This window comes from Barbus barbus, assembly GCF_936440315.1.
Source record: "Barbus barbus genome assembly, chromosome: 28".
NCBI lineage: Eukaryota > Metazoa > Chordata > Actinopteri > Cypriniformes > Cyprinidae > Barbus > Barbus barbus.
The window spans coordinates 5,633,258-5,646,404 of record NC_136756.1 but is presented as its reverse complement, the minus strand read 5'-3'; the positions used below and the strand labels follow the sequence as shown (position 1 = coordinate 5,646,404).

The window sequence follows — 13,147 nt, the reverse complement described above, 5'->3', positions numbered from 1 at the left end:
GGCTTCCAAGACATCATGATGCCACCTCTAATGATCTAGAACAAATTCAACTTCAATGATTATTTCTCTGTAGAAATGACACCATCTGGGAAGGGTGGGGGGGGGGGGGGGTACTGTGAACTGTGGGATATCATATATAAATGAGGGATACATCTATGCTACCCTCAAAACCTTCATATACTGTCTGCGAAAGCAGTGTTTTTCAGAGTTCAGAGTTTATGACCCTGATAGCACACGTACATCTCAGAGACGTCTATCTGACATCTGCATTCACATCTGCAAGATGTATTTCTTAGTGTTTGCTCATCTGCAATACCAATGTCAAATAGACGTTCATTAGATGTCTTTAACATGTTTAGGATTTAGAATGTATGTAAAACTGACATCTGAAATGTAGACAGCAGATGCTTTCCAGATCAAGAGATCTTTAACAGACATCTTGCAGACGTCGTGTGCTATCTGAGGAAACAGTCTCTTCTTAAGTCAAAATGAGGTTTAGCTAGCCAGTGGGATGTGTTGCTTCATGCCTCATTTTAAGAACAGGAAAACAGCCAGAAACTTGCATGCCTTCAAAACAATCCAACTGAGGTGCGTAGACCAAAAAAAGTTTCCCAAAAAATAAAATACTTTGGGGAAAAAAAGTCTGCACACTGCACCAAAAAATCAAAGATAAAAGTTTACTGGGGAAAAAAAAAAATGGCAACACATGTTGACTTTTTCAATGCTGAGCTAACAATTTAAGAGCATTTTAAGAACATGAATATTGTGAATGAAAATATCCAAACACTTGGCAGCTTCTGTCCAGGTATAACATTCTATCTCTTAATCTTAAGGTAACTTGCTTTGGCAATGTGTGTAAGCCTTGAATTAAATGCACAAAGTGTTAAAATGCTGTACACTGATTTGGATAGAGCTTTCTGTAAAAAACACTGGGATGAGACGAGTGTAAGTGCGCACTGAGGCTATTGACTGTACCTCCATGACAAAACACGAGATGATGGTCTGCGCACTTGACATCTAATGCTTTGACAATTGGAAGGAGCCTCCTGCACGTCACCATTGTAATGTTGGGATCCTGATGAAAATGAAAAGCCCTCCCCGTAGGGTTTGATGGATTTTCCCGGCGAAATAAAAGCGCGCACCTGGACACGGTGCTTGGGTACGAGCGAAGAGTCAAGGCAGCCGCGCACAGCCACCACCTCCAGACCACTTCAGCAACCATGATCGCCAACAACATCACTATTTTCTGCTTGTCTTCACTTCTACTTTTAAACTTGGTTGGTGCCAAACCAGTCACCAGTTTACAGGTGAGTTTTTCAGCCTTATAGCTCACTCTTAAACGTTTATTAGACTCTGACTAATCATATATATATATATATATATATATGCATATTTTATTGCAGAGTCTAAAGCAGTTGTTAGATGAAGAAGTGAACACGCCGTTTGTGGAGTCGGAGGAGTCGGTGATGGAGCAGAAAGATGCGAGATCTGAGAAGAGCGCGCTGGATGAACAGATGTGGGATTCAGATGCGCGCAACTCAGCGCTGGCTGGAAAAGATAGCGCCATCGAGCGTCTTCTAGGCGACTTACTGTCCACTTCCAAGCGCTCCTGGAGTCGATTCAAGAAAGGCGGGCTGAGGAGCTGCTTTGGGGTCAGACTCGAAAGAATCGGGTCTTTTAGCGGACTCGGGTGTTAAGCGGGGGTATGTTAGGATGTTAGGTCATCTTGGCCAGATATAAACATGGAAAATTGTTCAAACGCGTATTAGAAATAAAACAAGTCATGTCTTATTACTTCATGTCATGTCACTTCTTGCAGGTTGGGACTTTGAAATACTTGACACTTTGGCAGGCACACCTTCGATTAAAAAAAAAGAAAAAAAAAAGAAGTGTTTGTGTTCAGGTGATGCTGTATGTGTTGGTCTTTTTTTTTTAAAAGATTTAGACATGTAAATAGTTTGTATTTGAAGATTCCATGACTGCTGCTTTGTACTGTTGCTTCTATTTATTTATTTATGTATGTATTTATTTATGTCCTCTATAAATCCAATGGTGTTATAGATAATGTATATTGCTGCAAAATAAATATTTTGCATAACGTGTGTGTCAGTGTGGTCTAAAACTAACGTGAGTAAATTTAACAATGAACTTAGAAGATAAATTAACGCATATATGCTAACATAACGCATACAAATTATATGAGACATAAAGAAATACATTCAGGCAGAAATCAAATGTACAATAGTATTAAACATAGTATTAAATTTGACCATGAATCAATGATTCAAAAGTGCCAAGATGGCCATAAGGGTCTATTTCTACCAGAGCTGACATAATGTAATAAGTCAGTTTTTACCGAATGAAACTTTTATTCAGATTTCCATGCAAAAAAAAGGCTTTAATGATAAGCTTTTTACAGCGTATGCTGGAACTATAGTGCAATTTATTGTGATCACATGGATCATTTATTGACATAAATAAATATCTGTTGGTGAGATCTATTGAATTTAGGCATGACCCAGAAACACAATGAAACTTTTCTTTATTGTTATTCAATTTTAGGTGTTATATAATCCACTTACGGACTCTTTCAGGACCCCTTGGCGTCAGTTTTTACGCACTGGGTGCCCTTTAGCGTCACTTCTCAACATGTAGGGAACCCCGCTGCTCTCAGTTGTTTGCTCTTTGCGTCATGTCCAAACGTATGTAATTCTTTGTAAAAGTAGAAATTATTGAAAAGTATTTCACGAGTTTGGAGTGAGAACGTGTTGGATTCAGAGACTACAGAACAACCTGAAAAGCAATGATTTGAGCACAAAAGCCACTGAAATGATTTTGAGAACGAGGCATGAAGAGAACTCAGGCATTGTGTTCTTAAGGGGTTTGATTGATATAAAAGCAATCACTAAATACTCTGTAACTGGGACAGTTAGGTAATTCCTACTAACAATGCAAGCCATCTGTACAGTATATAGGTCTATGCATGAATGATTTAAGTAATAAATCCTAACCATAACTCTGCTGACCTGTTTTTTCCCAAATTTGTTATGAACTGGAAATTAGGTTAAATCAGCACCGTGATACACATGTATCCATATCTACGGATAGGCTATGCTACTCCTAAAAATAAGAGTCAAACGGGACCATTTTGGATTCCCCAGAGAATCTTAAAAGAACTGTTTTAGTGTGAAGAATATTTTAATCATCTCAAGAAACTTTTTCCATTATAAAGAACTTTTTGTGCAATGGAAATGTTACAAGGATGTTAAAGTTTGTTCATGAAACCATTGATGCCAATAAATAAACTTTATTTTTTAAGAGTGAGGCCTGCATCTAATCATTTTCTATAACTAAATCATTACAAATATATTTGGAACACACATGGCATAGTATCTTAATGAGCATTTATTGCTCTTTCCTACTTCCATATGCTTTACCAATGTCTCAATTAAATCTTTCTAGTTGACAGAAATAGTGCAACAGCTGGTCCAAATGTGCATGTCGCGTCTCTATTACATATATAAAAGTTAACTGCAAACTGGTGTACAATCGTAAGATTTGTATAAATATGCATGCAGCTCCGTCTGTAAACCTGAGTAAAATCGACTTAAGTACAGGGACCAATTCTCATAGTTGCTTATTAGCATGCATAAGTTATCACTAGCATAGCTATTGGCTGTTTATTAGTGCTTATATGAAGCGCATTCTGCATGATATTCTACAGTCTTACCTAAACTTAACAACTACCTTACTAACTATTAATAAGCAGAGAATTAGGAGTTTATTGAGGCAAAAGTCATAGTTAATTGTTAATAGCGAGAATTGGACCTTAAAGTGTGACTGAATCTTCAGACCGTTGATTAATGTTCACAGTTAATGCATAATAATATATTTACGGCCTATTAACTGCCCACTCTAACATTATACAGTGTTTGTTAGTTATTATTCAGTTAGATAAAGCGTAGAATCTTTACTGTAACTTGCTTTAAAGTGCCATGTAAGACACTTGATGTGAATGATTTGAGGGAAGAGGAGTATAATGAACGCATTAAGGTGTTCCCGTCACTGTGGCCCATTTGGACTCGTCTATAAGCTTTAAAAGGACTGATTTCCGACAGCAGCCTTTATCAGACTGAGGTGTCGGAATGCAGCGGCCATTCTTCACATTACTGGCGTGTCAGACTTTAAAGTATAAAAGAGCTCGAGGCTCCGCTGAGAGAGTATACAGACAACGACAAACGAGACAGAAGAGCAGCAAAAACATCAGGAAACATGAAATCGATTGACATTCCTCTCGTCGGCCTTCTCTTACTCTTCAGCGTTCAGCTCATGCGTGGCTTCCCGCTACAAAACACAGCCTTAACCACCGAGGACAGGGATATCTTAAAGGTAAGACGAACATCTCATGAAAATACGTATAGTATGCCAAATAAAAACAGAAAATTGTGGTATTTATACGCAAAAAAAAAAAATTGCATATGCACGCCAAAGTCAATTTCTGCATATAAACAGTACGCAAACTCGTTCTATTGATACGCACTTTCATGAGATCGGGTTGGAATGAGACTGGAAAACTTGCTTAATAATGCTCAACCTATAGGGCAAACTAATGAGCCATGTGCGGCCCTTTCAGCTTCTTCTACAGCGACTGGAGGAGTCCATTCCTGCTTCTTCTCAAGAGCAAACACTGACGAAAGTGGAAGAAGAGGAGGATAATCCTGAAGAAACCCGCGCTGAACCTCAACCCAAGACTGACACGAGGGACTATCTGTCTTCTCGGGACTTGAGGACAGTCAGGCACGACTCCAAGAGATATTCCGGGTGTTTCGGGAGCAAACTGGACAGAATCGGCTCCATGTCGTCCCTGGGCTGTAACACCTCCGGACGCTCCGGTAACCACTTCATTTATGGTTAATATGGACATAACATACTTTTAATAAAAAATAAAGAACTGTTACTGGACAACAATTTATAATGGTTTGCTTTCTCCACCCCTTAATTTACAGACACAGGTTTAGGGTTCACTAACTTACACATTCTCTTTATTCCTGTTTTTCAGGTTCGAAGAAGTGGTGAAGTCTTAATGATTAGGAGCTTCTACACTGCAAAAAAAGTTCAACTTTTAGTGCTGGTATTACTTTAAAGAGTTATTTCTACTTGATCTGACCTTACAATGACTTTTCTTGGTGTATATTTGTGACATCAACAAACCATCAAAGCACATTTTTAGGTTACCTGACATTTTTTTATTATTATTATTTTACTGTTATTATTTATGACTGCAGAAATTGTTCTTAAACATGCATATTTATTTAGATATTTATTAAATTGTTTAAATAGTCCAGTTATATATTTATATGCATATTTAATTTAATTGTCATTCAGATCAGTTGTAATAAATGTTTACACGTGCCATTGTTTCAGAAATCTTTATTTCTCGTTTGTTTGGGGTTTTTTTCTGCAAAATTTACCTGAACACATGCACCATGAGTTTTCACTGAATACATAATAAGCTGTTTTAAATCATGATGTGATAAGGTTATATTGAGCTCTGGAATATTGAAGTATAGTTTAGGACGAAGAATAAAGTTCATGCACTGTTTGCCCGACAACAACAACATGGTTGCATTGATCAAACTGTCCCTTGGAGACGTAGAAATTCCTCGGTCCCTCCTCAGGGCATCATTATCAGCTGAACCTGTTTCAGCACCATGGAGAGCAGCAGTGCTTCACATTACTCAAGGGAACTCAAGGTCACTATCCCGAGTTAGATACGACATTTCAGTGACATTCAGTATAATTCAGGCCTCTGTTTCACAAGGTTTGGTGGTGACATTTAGAACAAAATGCTTTTAAGTTGTTAATAAATAGGGGAAGCCAGGGGTAGTTAATTAGCTCCAAACTAAAATTGGCAAGTTGTCAGATATTTGGCACATGTTTTGTATATATCAAATTATTATTTAAAATTGGTGTTGGCTAAAACAGTTTAATATTTTGGGGGATTAATTCTTAGTAGTAGTAGTAGTAATAATAATAATAATAGGGTGGATTTGGGTAATGGATAAGGGACACTTTTTGCAATTTTGAATTGTGTCTCATATATGAAGCCAAAACGATAAATCAAAATCTTTTATCGTTATAAAATCCCCAATGTGTTCCCTTATTAAATCAGAAGACATTTTTCATATATTGTACTTGAAGGTGAAATTTCACATATATCAGTGCTCCCAAATTGTTTAAGAATTTGTGGATTTTCTAATGTGGGACAGCTCGTGCTCAAATATGGGACACTGTGTTTTGGGTTAGAAATTTGGGTGTAGATTTCTACAAAGCAAACTTGATTTAACACTCCTGGTTAAATGTGCCTAACGTTGTGGGGTTAATTCATTTAGTAGGCCTACATTTTGATATATGTTAACGTGTGGAATGTTAAATACAACTATATAACAAAGAAATGATATACTATTTAAACAAATGTATTACAAAAATGTCAGATTTCTGGTAGCTACAATAATAATAACCATGTAATGAAGTCAAAAATGTAAAATTGGACTTAATGATAGCAAAATAAATGATTAAAACAGATTTAAACTTTAAAACTGATAAACTTAAAAAAATTAAACTTCTGTACTCTGCAAATGAATATGGAATATGTATTTTCAAAAGCTTGCGCTAAGCAAATATGATGTACAATAATAATAATAATAATAAAGTTTAGTTAAAGTTTTGGTGATTTTTGGTCTGTATTTGTCTTTTTTTCATTTCTAAATGTTATTTTCTATATAGTTTGTATTACATTTTCAGTTTTTTAGTTATTTTACTACAGTTTTAAATATTTTAGCACATTACGTTAAACTAGAATAAAATGAGCACATTATGTTTTTAAGCAGAAATGAAATATATATAATTATGTTACTATAGTAACTATATTTATAGTAACAACCCTGTTTCATAGTTGTTTACTGTTTAATAAATTATCAATACTGATATGGAAGATGGCTTGTTTTACTTTTGATGGTATTTTACATACAGTATATAATATGCACTGGAGTAAAACTAACCCTAACCCAAGTTTCATTCTCCCCTATCAGCTACATCATTTATTCTGCAACAAAACAGTAACCGCATTATTGTAGATTCAGCCATTTGACGGACAAATATCTACACTTCACAAATTTTCTTTGCCAAAGAAACGTATTTTCACTCAAGATTTTAGATCGCCAATGGTATTAAAATCTATTAACCTGTTTACAGAAATGAGTTCAGTTATCGTTAACATGCACATGGGTAAAGGTTCTGGTTTGTTACTTTTACTGTTTTTCCATAAAGTCATAATTTCGGTCATTATCACTGGCCTATATATAGACCATGATCTGTTTTAACCCCTTATGGTATAGTTAGTTGTAGTTTGTATCAGTTGTGAGGTGATGCCGGAACCATGTGAGCCACTCGTGCAGCGGATGCATTCCCCATGATGCCTGAGGTCACTGTTTGTGTCCCAGCACCACACATCAGGAGTTCTCCAGCGAGCCACCTCTCACTGCCCCAAACAGCCACTTAAAAGGAAATCTGCTCCAGGAGCGTTATCACAGACGAGGTGTCGGAATGCACTTCACACAGTTTGCAGAGGATGAGCTCCTGACAGTCAACTGTCCCTATATAAGAGCCAAGCAGGCAGACGGCCAGTTCAGAGACAAAGAGCCAGCACCCAGAGATGATCAGAGGACTTATTCTCACAGGACTACTGGTCCTGCTTTGGCATCAGATGGATGTACAAGCGCACATGTTGAGCAGACACAGTCCCGCCAGCAACATGGCCAAGCTGAAGGTATTTCTGCTTTCAAACCTTCAAATAAATAAATAAATATGGACTTGCAGTGACATTAGAATGTTTGGATCTATTTACTCTAGTAACTATGATAAAAAGTAGTATTTTGCAAGCACTTAATGCAGAAAAGTATGTTTTTTTTTGGTATAAATGGATGTATGTTGGTTGACTGAACTTTAAAGGGATGGTCTACCCAAAAATTAAAACTTAGTTGTTACAAACCTATATGAGTTTCTTTCTTCTGCTGAACACAAAAAGAGATATTTCGAAGAATGTGGGGAGCCAAACACTTGACGGCACCCATTGACTTCCATAGTATTTTTTAAGTCAATGGGGACCAGAAACTGTTTTCAAATTCTATTTTTATTTTCAACAGAATGAGATTTACATGAGATTTAATGTGATCCAAACAGGATAGCATCTTGATCATGCAAAGAATATTGAGTTCAATTAAAGAAACCATTTCCACAGAATGGCTAGGTTGACTCTTTTCTGCTCTCCAGAGCTTGCTGCAGCAGCTTGAAGAGGCCCTGGCCGCAGAAGAGGCTCCTGAGAGAGCCGTCGATTATGAGGACAGCAACACGGCGCTGGAGCAGAGCCTGGCCTCCACGTCCTGGGACAGAGAGGAAGAAGCAGCTCCGGCGGAGGACACCAAGCCCTCGGATGGGTTTGATACGCAGAGAAACCGCCTCATAGATCTCCTCATGTCAACCCGGAGCAAAAGCCTGTCTGGCTGTTTCGGGGGACGGCTGGATCGCATAGGGTCCTCCAGCACCCTTGGGTGCAACTCTAAAAAAGGTTAGCTATGATGATGACATATAGATTACAATATATATTTATGATATATAAATAATTTTACATGTGGGCGGTTGTCCATGAACTTTTTAGGTTAAAATTTGCATGTATTTAAGAGAGGGAAAAAAATCTTAGTAAATCTAAATAAAAGTAAATCTGAGGTCAGGTCCTGTAACTTTCATCATTTTCCCCCCAATTTTTAATTACCTTTATCTTTAATAAGTAATTTTACATGGTCCTGTGTGTCAAATGAACTTAAAAGTCTCTCATGATAACTAAAAATGTAGAAAAACAAAAGATACTGGTAATTTTCTGTCTGTTAACTCTAACTAATGTTAGCTAATGAGACCTTTTGTAATGCATGAACTAACCTTAACTAACAATGAGCAATGCATTTATTGCAGCATTTATTCATGTTTTTTTTTAGTTTAGTTAAGTTAATAAAAATACAAATGTTCATTGTTAGTTCTTGTTGGCTCAGGTCCATTAGATTATATTAACAGATACAACTTTTGATTTTAATATTGTAAAAATTAACATTAATATCATGTTAATGGAACCTTATTTTAAAGTGTTGCCTATAAAACACAATGCAATCTGTAATTTAAAATATGTGGGGGAAAAAACACCTGTGCAAAATAATCTGTTCACCTGTTCAAGTCTTGGAAACGAATGTAACATGGAAATTAAACCAACAAGACTGTTAGAAATGTGTCTATATTTTGCCATGCCTGTTGTGCTTTATATTATCTGATATTTGTTTGATATATTTATTATGTACAAGTAGTTGAGTGCTAATAAGTATGTTACAATATATGGCAAAAATCACGATAATGATGTGCATTAATAATGTTTTACTTATTCTGCATTTATTTATGATATTGGTGTGCAATTCTGCTTTTAATGAAGAATAACAGACCCAGATAAACATGAATTGCTATTTGTTTGTGCTATTTCTTTTTTGTTACATTTCTGTTCTTAGAAATAAAATGTAAAACACCATTTTGTTTCAAGAACAGTATGGACAGATGTTAAGGGGGATTCGTTGCAGAAAGTGATAATAAAATGATAACAAAATCCTGGTTTTTGAATCATTTTTAGATTTTCAAAAAACGAAACTCAACTAACACAGAAATGCATAAGCTCACTATTGAGCCCCGTTCTCCCATTCATGAGGAATCTACTCGTTTACCACCCACGCCATCTCTTCTAATGGCCATTATCAGACTCATTACAGCACACATCAGCACTGCACTATAATGAGTCCAACAGCTGCAGGAGCTTATCAACACCTGCCCTAACCTTAAAAAACTCCAGCCATGTCAGGCTTAATCCTATTACACAAGCTCAGCGGGCTCGCTCCTGATTGCATGAATAATGCCTCCGCTCAGACCGCTGCTCTTATTAGAAACTTCGTGTCACACACCAACAGACTGTTAGAGACTGATGGCTTGGGTCTGGTGTGAATCCAGTGAGATGGCAGTGACAGGAGAACGAGCGGGGACTACATCTCCTCCAATTAGACGAGCAGCCTGCGAGCGTGTCAGAGGTGAGGGAGAGGACTGGTGTTAGTCTGAGGGTTCATTCACTGCACTGAGAGATAAAGTGGCAGATTTGATGTATGACCATAGGCAAAACGCCCTCCAGGTGGCAGACAGTCGGGTACATCTCTGTAAGGACAGGGTTTTTCATCCATTAATCTGAATCTTGAAAGGACTGACAGAAATAACAGAGTATGTACAGTGCCTATAGAAAGTCTTCATACCCCTTCATATTTTCACATTTTGTTATGTTAAACTGCTTTAAATTACTTTTTTTCCCCACATAAATCTACACCCCACTCACCATAACTACAAAGCAAAAACTTTGCAAATATATTAAAAAGGAAACACTGAAAAAATGACATTGCACAAGTCTTCATACCCTTAACTCAAAACTTAGTTAAAGCACTTGGGTAACAATTACAGCCTCATGCAACAAGCTTTGCACATCTGCATTTGTTTTGTTTGTTTGCCTTTCTTCTCTTTAGATCATCTCAAGCTCTGTCAGGTTGGCTGGGGACCATTGGTGGACAGCCATTTATAGGTTTCTCCAAAGATGTCCGATTGGCTCCAAGTCCCAGCTCTGGGACGTTCATAGAGTGGTCCCTAAGCATTGTCTTGGCTGTGTGCGGAGGGTGATTGTCATGAACTTTCAGCCCAGTCTGAGACCAGGTTTTCATTATGGATATCTTTGTATTTAGCTGCATTCAGCTTTCAGTCTTCTCCGATCACTTCCCCAGTCCGTCCACTGACAAACACCCCCGCTGCATGATGCTGCCACCACCATGCTTCACCGTTGGGATGGTATTATGCAGGTGATAAGCGGTGCTTGGTTTCCCTCAGACAAAGGAATTGAGGTTCATCAGACCAGAGAATCTTTTTTTTTCATACTCTGAGAGTTATTTGGGTGTATTTTTGTAAATTCCATTCAGGGTTTCATGTATCTTTACTGAGGAGAAGCTTGAGTTTAGTCACTTTGCCATCAAGCCCACATTGGTGGAGTGTCACAGTGATGTTTTTCCTTCTGTAAGTTTCTCCCATCTCCATAGAAGATCATGGAGCTCAACCAGAGTGAACATCAATGTCTTGATCACCTCTCTAACCAAGACCCTTCTCCTTCGATGGCTCAGTTTGGCCAGGACGCTAGATCTAGGACAAGTCCTGATTGTTTCAAACTTCATCCATTAAAGATTATGGAGGCCAAATGCTCCTGTGAACCTTCAACACAGTTGATTTTTTTTGTGTGTGTAGACTTCCCCAGATCTGTCTCAACACAATCTTGTCTCTCAGCTCTGCAGGCCATTCCTTTGACCTCACGGCTTAGTTTTTGCTCTGACATCCATTTCAGCTGTTAAACTTTGTATAGACAGGTGTCCGTGTGCCTTTCTAAATCATGTCCAATCAACTGAATTTGCCACAGGATAACTCCAGTCGGAGTATAGAAACATCTCAAAGACGATCCAGTAAAACTGAAATGCTCCTGATCTAAATTTCAAGTGTCAAATAAAAGGGCATGAAGACTTGTGCAATGTCATTTTTTCAGTGTTTCCTTTTTAATAAATTTGCAAAGTTATGATAAATCCGGTTTTTGCTTTATCATTATGGTGATTGGGGTGTAGATTTATGTGGGAAACAAAGTACTTTAAAGCAGTTTAACATAAGAACGCAATATAACAAAATGTGAAAAAACGTATATGGTCAATTCGGGTAAATTGAGACGGCTCTCAGAAAGTGACTCAATTTGAAGGGGGAAGGGGAAGGGAAGTGGTGTGTGGCCAAGTATGGTGACCCATACTCAGAATTTGTGCAACCCATCCAAGTGCACACACAGTAGTGAACACACACCCGGAGCAGTGGGCAGCCAATGCTGCGGCGCCCGGGGAGCAGTTGGGGGTCCGGTGCCTTGCTCAAGGGTCTCACCTCAGTCGTGGTATTGAGAGTGGAGAGAGCATTGCTTACTCACTCCCCCACCTACAATCCCTGCCGAAATTATAAATAATTTGAGTGAATATCACCACATACTGTAGTCAATATAGACACGTTTTGTTCTGTTGACTTTTATAAAATAAAACACTTTTTCCCCCCACACCCAGCAGACACCGCATGCATCATGGGAGAATTCTGCCTGAAAGTCAGAATTATATATACAATATATACAAAATTATATATTGCATTATATTCTTCGATTATGTTAATAGCAGTGACGGAAATGACAATTTTAAAATATCTGGAACCAAAAAATATAGCTAGAATTTTACGTATCCCACATTCCTTACACATTACATTATTAGACATTTTCACACTTTTTATATCATTTGAGAAGCTTTAGTGAAAACCCCACACAGAAGTTATTCTCAAGAGGTATATTCTCCGTGATTAACTCAAGTGATGATTTTTGTCTCTCTACTTCACAAATCACATCTGATTTATAATTTCACAGACACTGTTGTCCCCGTAATAAAGAAATACACTAACTTTTGAAAATTGTTGTGGCAGTATTATTCATTGTGATGGAAATGATACCACAACTGAAAATGTAATATTAATATATATTGTTTTACTAATAAATAATATTTGCAAGGATATATATTTATATTTTTAAATTATTAAAAACTATATAAAAACTAAACATTATACTATTACATTATATAAAAACTAAACTAATATTAGATCTTTTTTTGCATTGTTTCATATAATTAATATTGAAAGGATATGTTTTGCTTAGCTCATCATGGTTTAAACATATTTTTTAATAATTGAAGTGTAAAGTATCAAAATAAATATGTATTTGAATTTGTAATCTAGACAAAGCAGCTGCTGAAATCTGAACTAGTATTACATCACAGCGCTTCTTGTCAAGAAAGGCCTGTGTCTGTGAGTGACAGTCGATGAATCTGATGGGAGACCAGCAATAGTCCATGAACGTGTTGCCTCTCTCATTCACTACGACATGCATCCTTTGCACAAAACCACAGATGAACTG

At 37.2% G+C, this 13,147-nt stretch overlaps 3 protein-coding genes across 6 annotated transcripts; all 3 read left to right on the top strand.

Moving 5' to 3' along the window:
- Positions 1-1,220: 1,220 nt before the first annotated feature.
- LOC306848187 (C-type natriuretic peptide 3-like) lies at positions 1,221-1,972 on the top strand (the record flags this gene model as incomplete). Its single annotated transcript, XM_079382576.1, has 2 exons — positions 1,221-1,307; positions 1,404-1,972. The coding sequence occupies 2 exons, from the start codon at positions 1,221-1,223 to the stop codon at positions 1,695-1,697; spliced, it is 381 nt and encodes a 126-aa protein (XP_079238702.1). The 3' UTR covers positions 1,698-1,972.
- A 2,154-nt stretch (positions 1,973-4,126) lies between these two features.
- nppb (natriuretic peptide B) lies at positions 4,127-5,432 on the top strand. 2 transcript variants are annotated; one of them, XM_079383122.1, is made up of 3 exons: positions 4,127-4,389; positions 4,634-4,892; positions 5,060-5,432. In XM_079383122.1, exons 1-3 carry the CDS (start codon positions 4,273-4,275, stop codon positions 5,074-5,076), a joined length of 393 nt encoding a protein of 130 aa, XP_079239248.1. In that variant the 5' UTR covers positions 4,127-4,272; the 3' UTR covers positions 5,077-5,432. The 2 variants fall into 2 exon arrangements, with proteins under 2 accessions (XP_079239248.1, XP_079239247.1); XM_079383121.1 differs by having other exon boundaries at positions 4,229-4,389; positions 4,634-4,910; positions 5,060-5,413.
- A 2,263-nt stretch (positions 5,433-7,695) lies between these two features.
- Positions 7,696-12,644, top strand: LOC306847907 (natriuretic peptides A-like; the record flags this gene model as incomplete). Of its 3 annotated transcripts, XR_013782192.1 has the most annotated exons (4): positions 7,696-7,828; positions 8,332-8,626; positions 10,653-11,534; positions 12,524-12,644. XR_013782192.1 is itself a non-coding variant. In XM_079382142.1 (3 exons), the coding sequence occupies 3 exons, from the start codon at positions 7,715-7,717 to the stop codon at positions 10,706-10,708; spliced, it is 465 nt and encodes a 154-aa protein (XP_079238268.1). In that variant the 3' UTR covers positions 10,709-11,740. The 3 variants fall into 3 exon arrangements, 2 of the variants coding, with proteins under 2 accessions (XP_079238268.1, XP_079238269.1); XM_079382142.1 differs by lacking the exon at positions 12,524-12,644 and having other exon boundaries at positions 10,653-11,740; XM_079382143.1 differs by lacking the exons at positions 10,653-11,534; positions 12,524-12,644 and having other exon boundaries at positions 7,715-7,828; positions 8,332-9,698.
- Between the last annotated feature and the right edge of the window lie 503 nt (positions 12,645-13,147).

Bases quoted from the DNA above. Each gene is read 5' to 3' on its own strand.
- nppb (XM_079383121.1), top strand. From the start codon at position 4,273: ATGAAATCGATTGACATTCCTCTCGTCGGCCTTCTCTTACTCTTCAGC. The intron at 4,390-4,633 runs GTAAGACGAACA...CGGCCCTTTCAG, and splicing joins AGGACAGGGATATCTTAAAG to CTTCTTCTACAGCGACTGGA.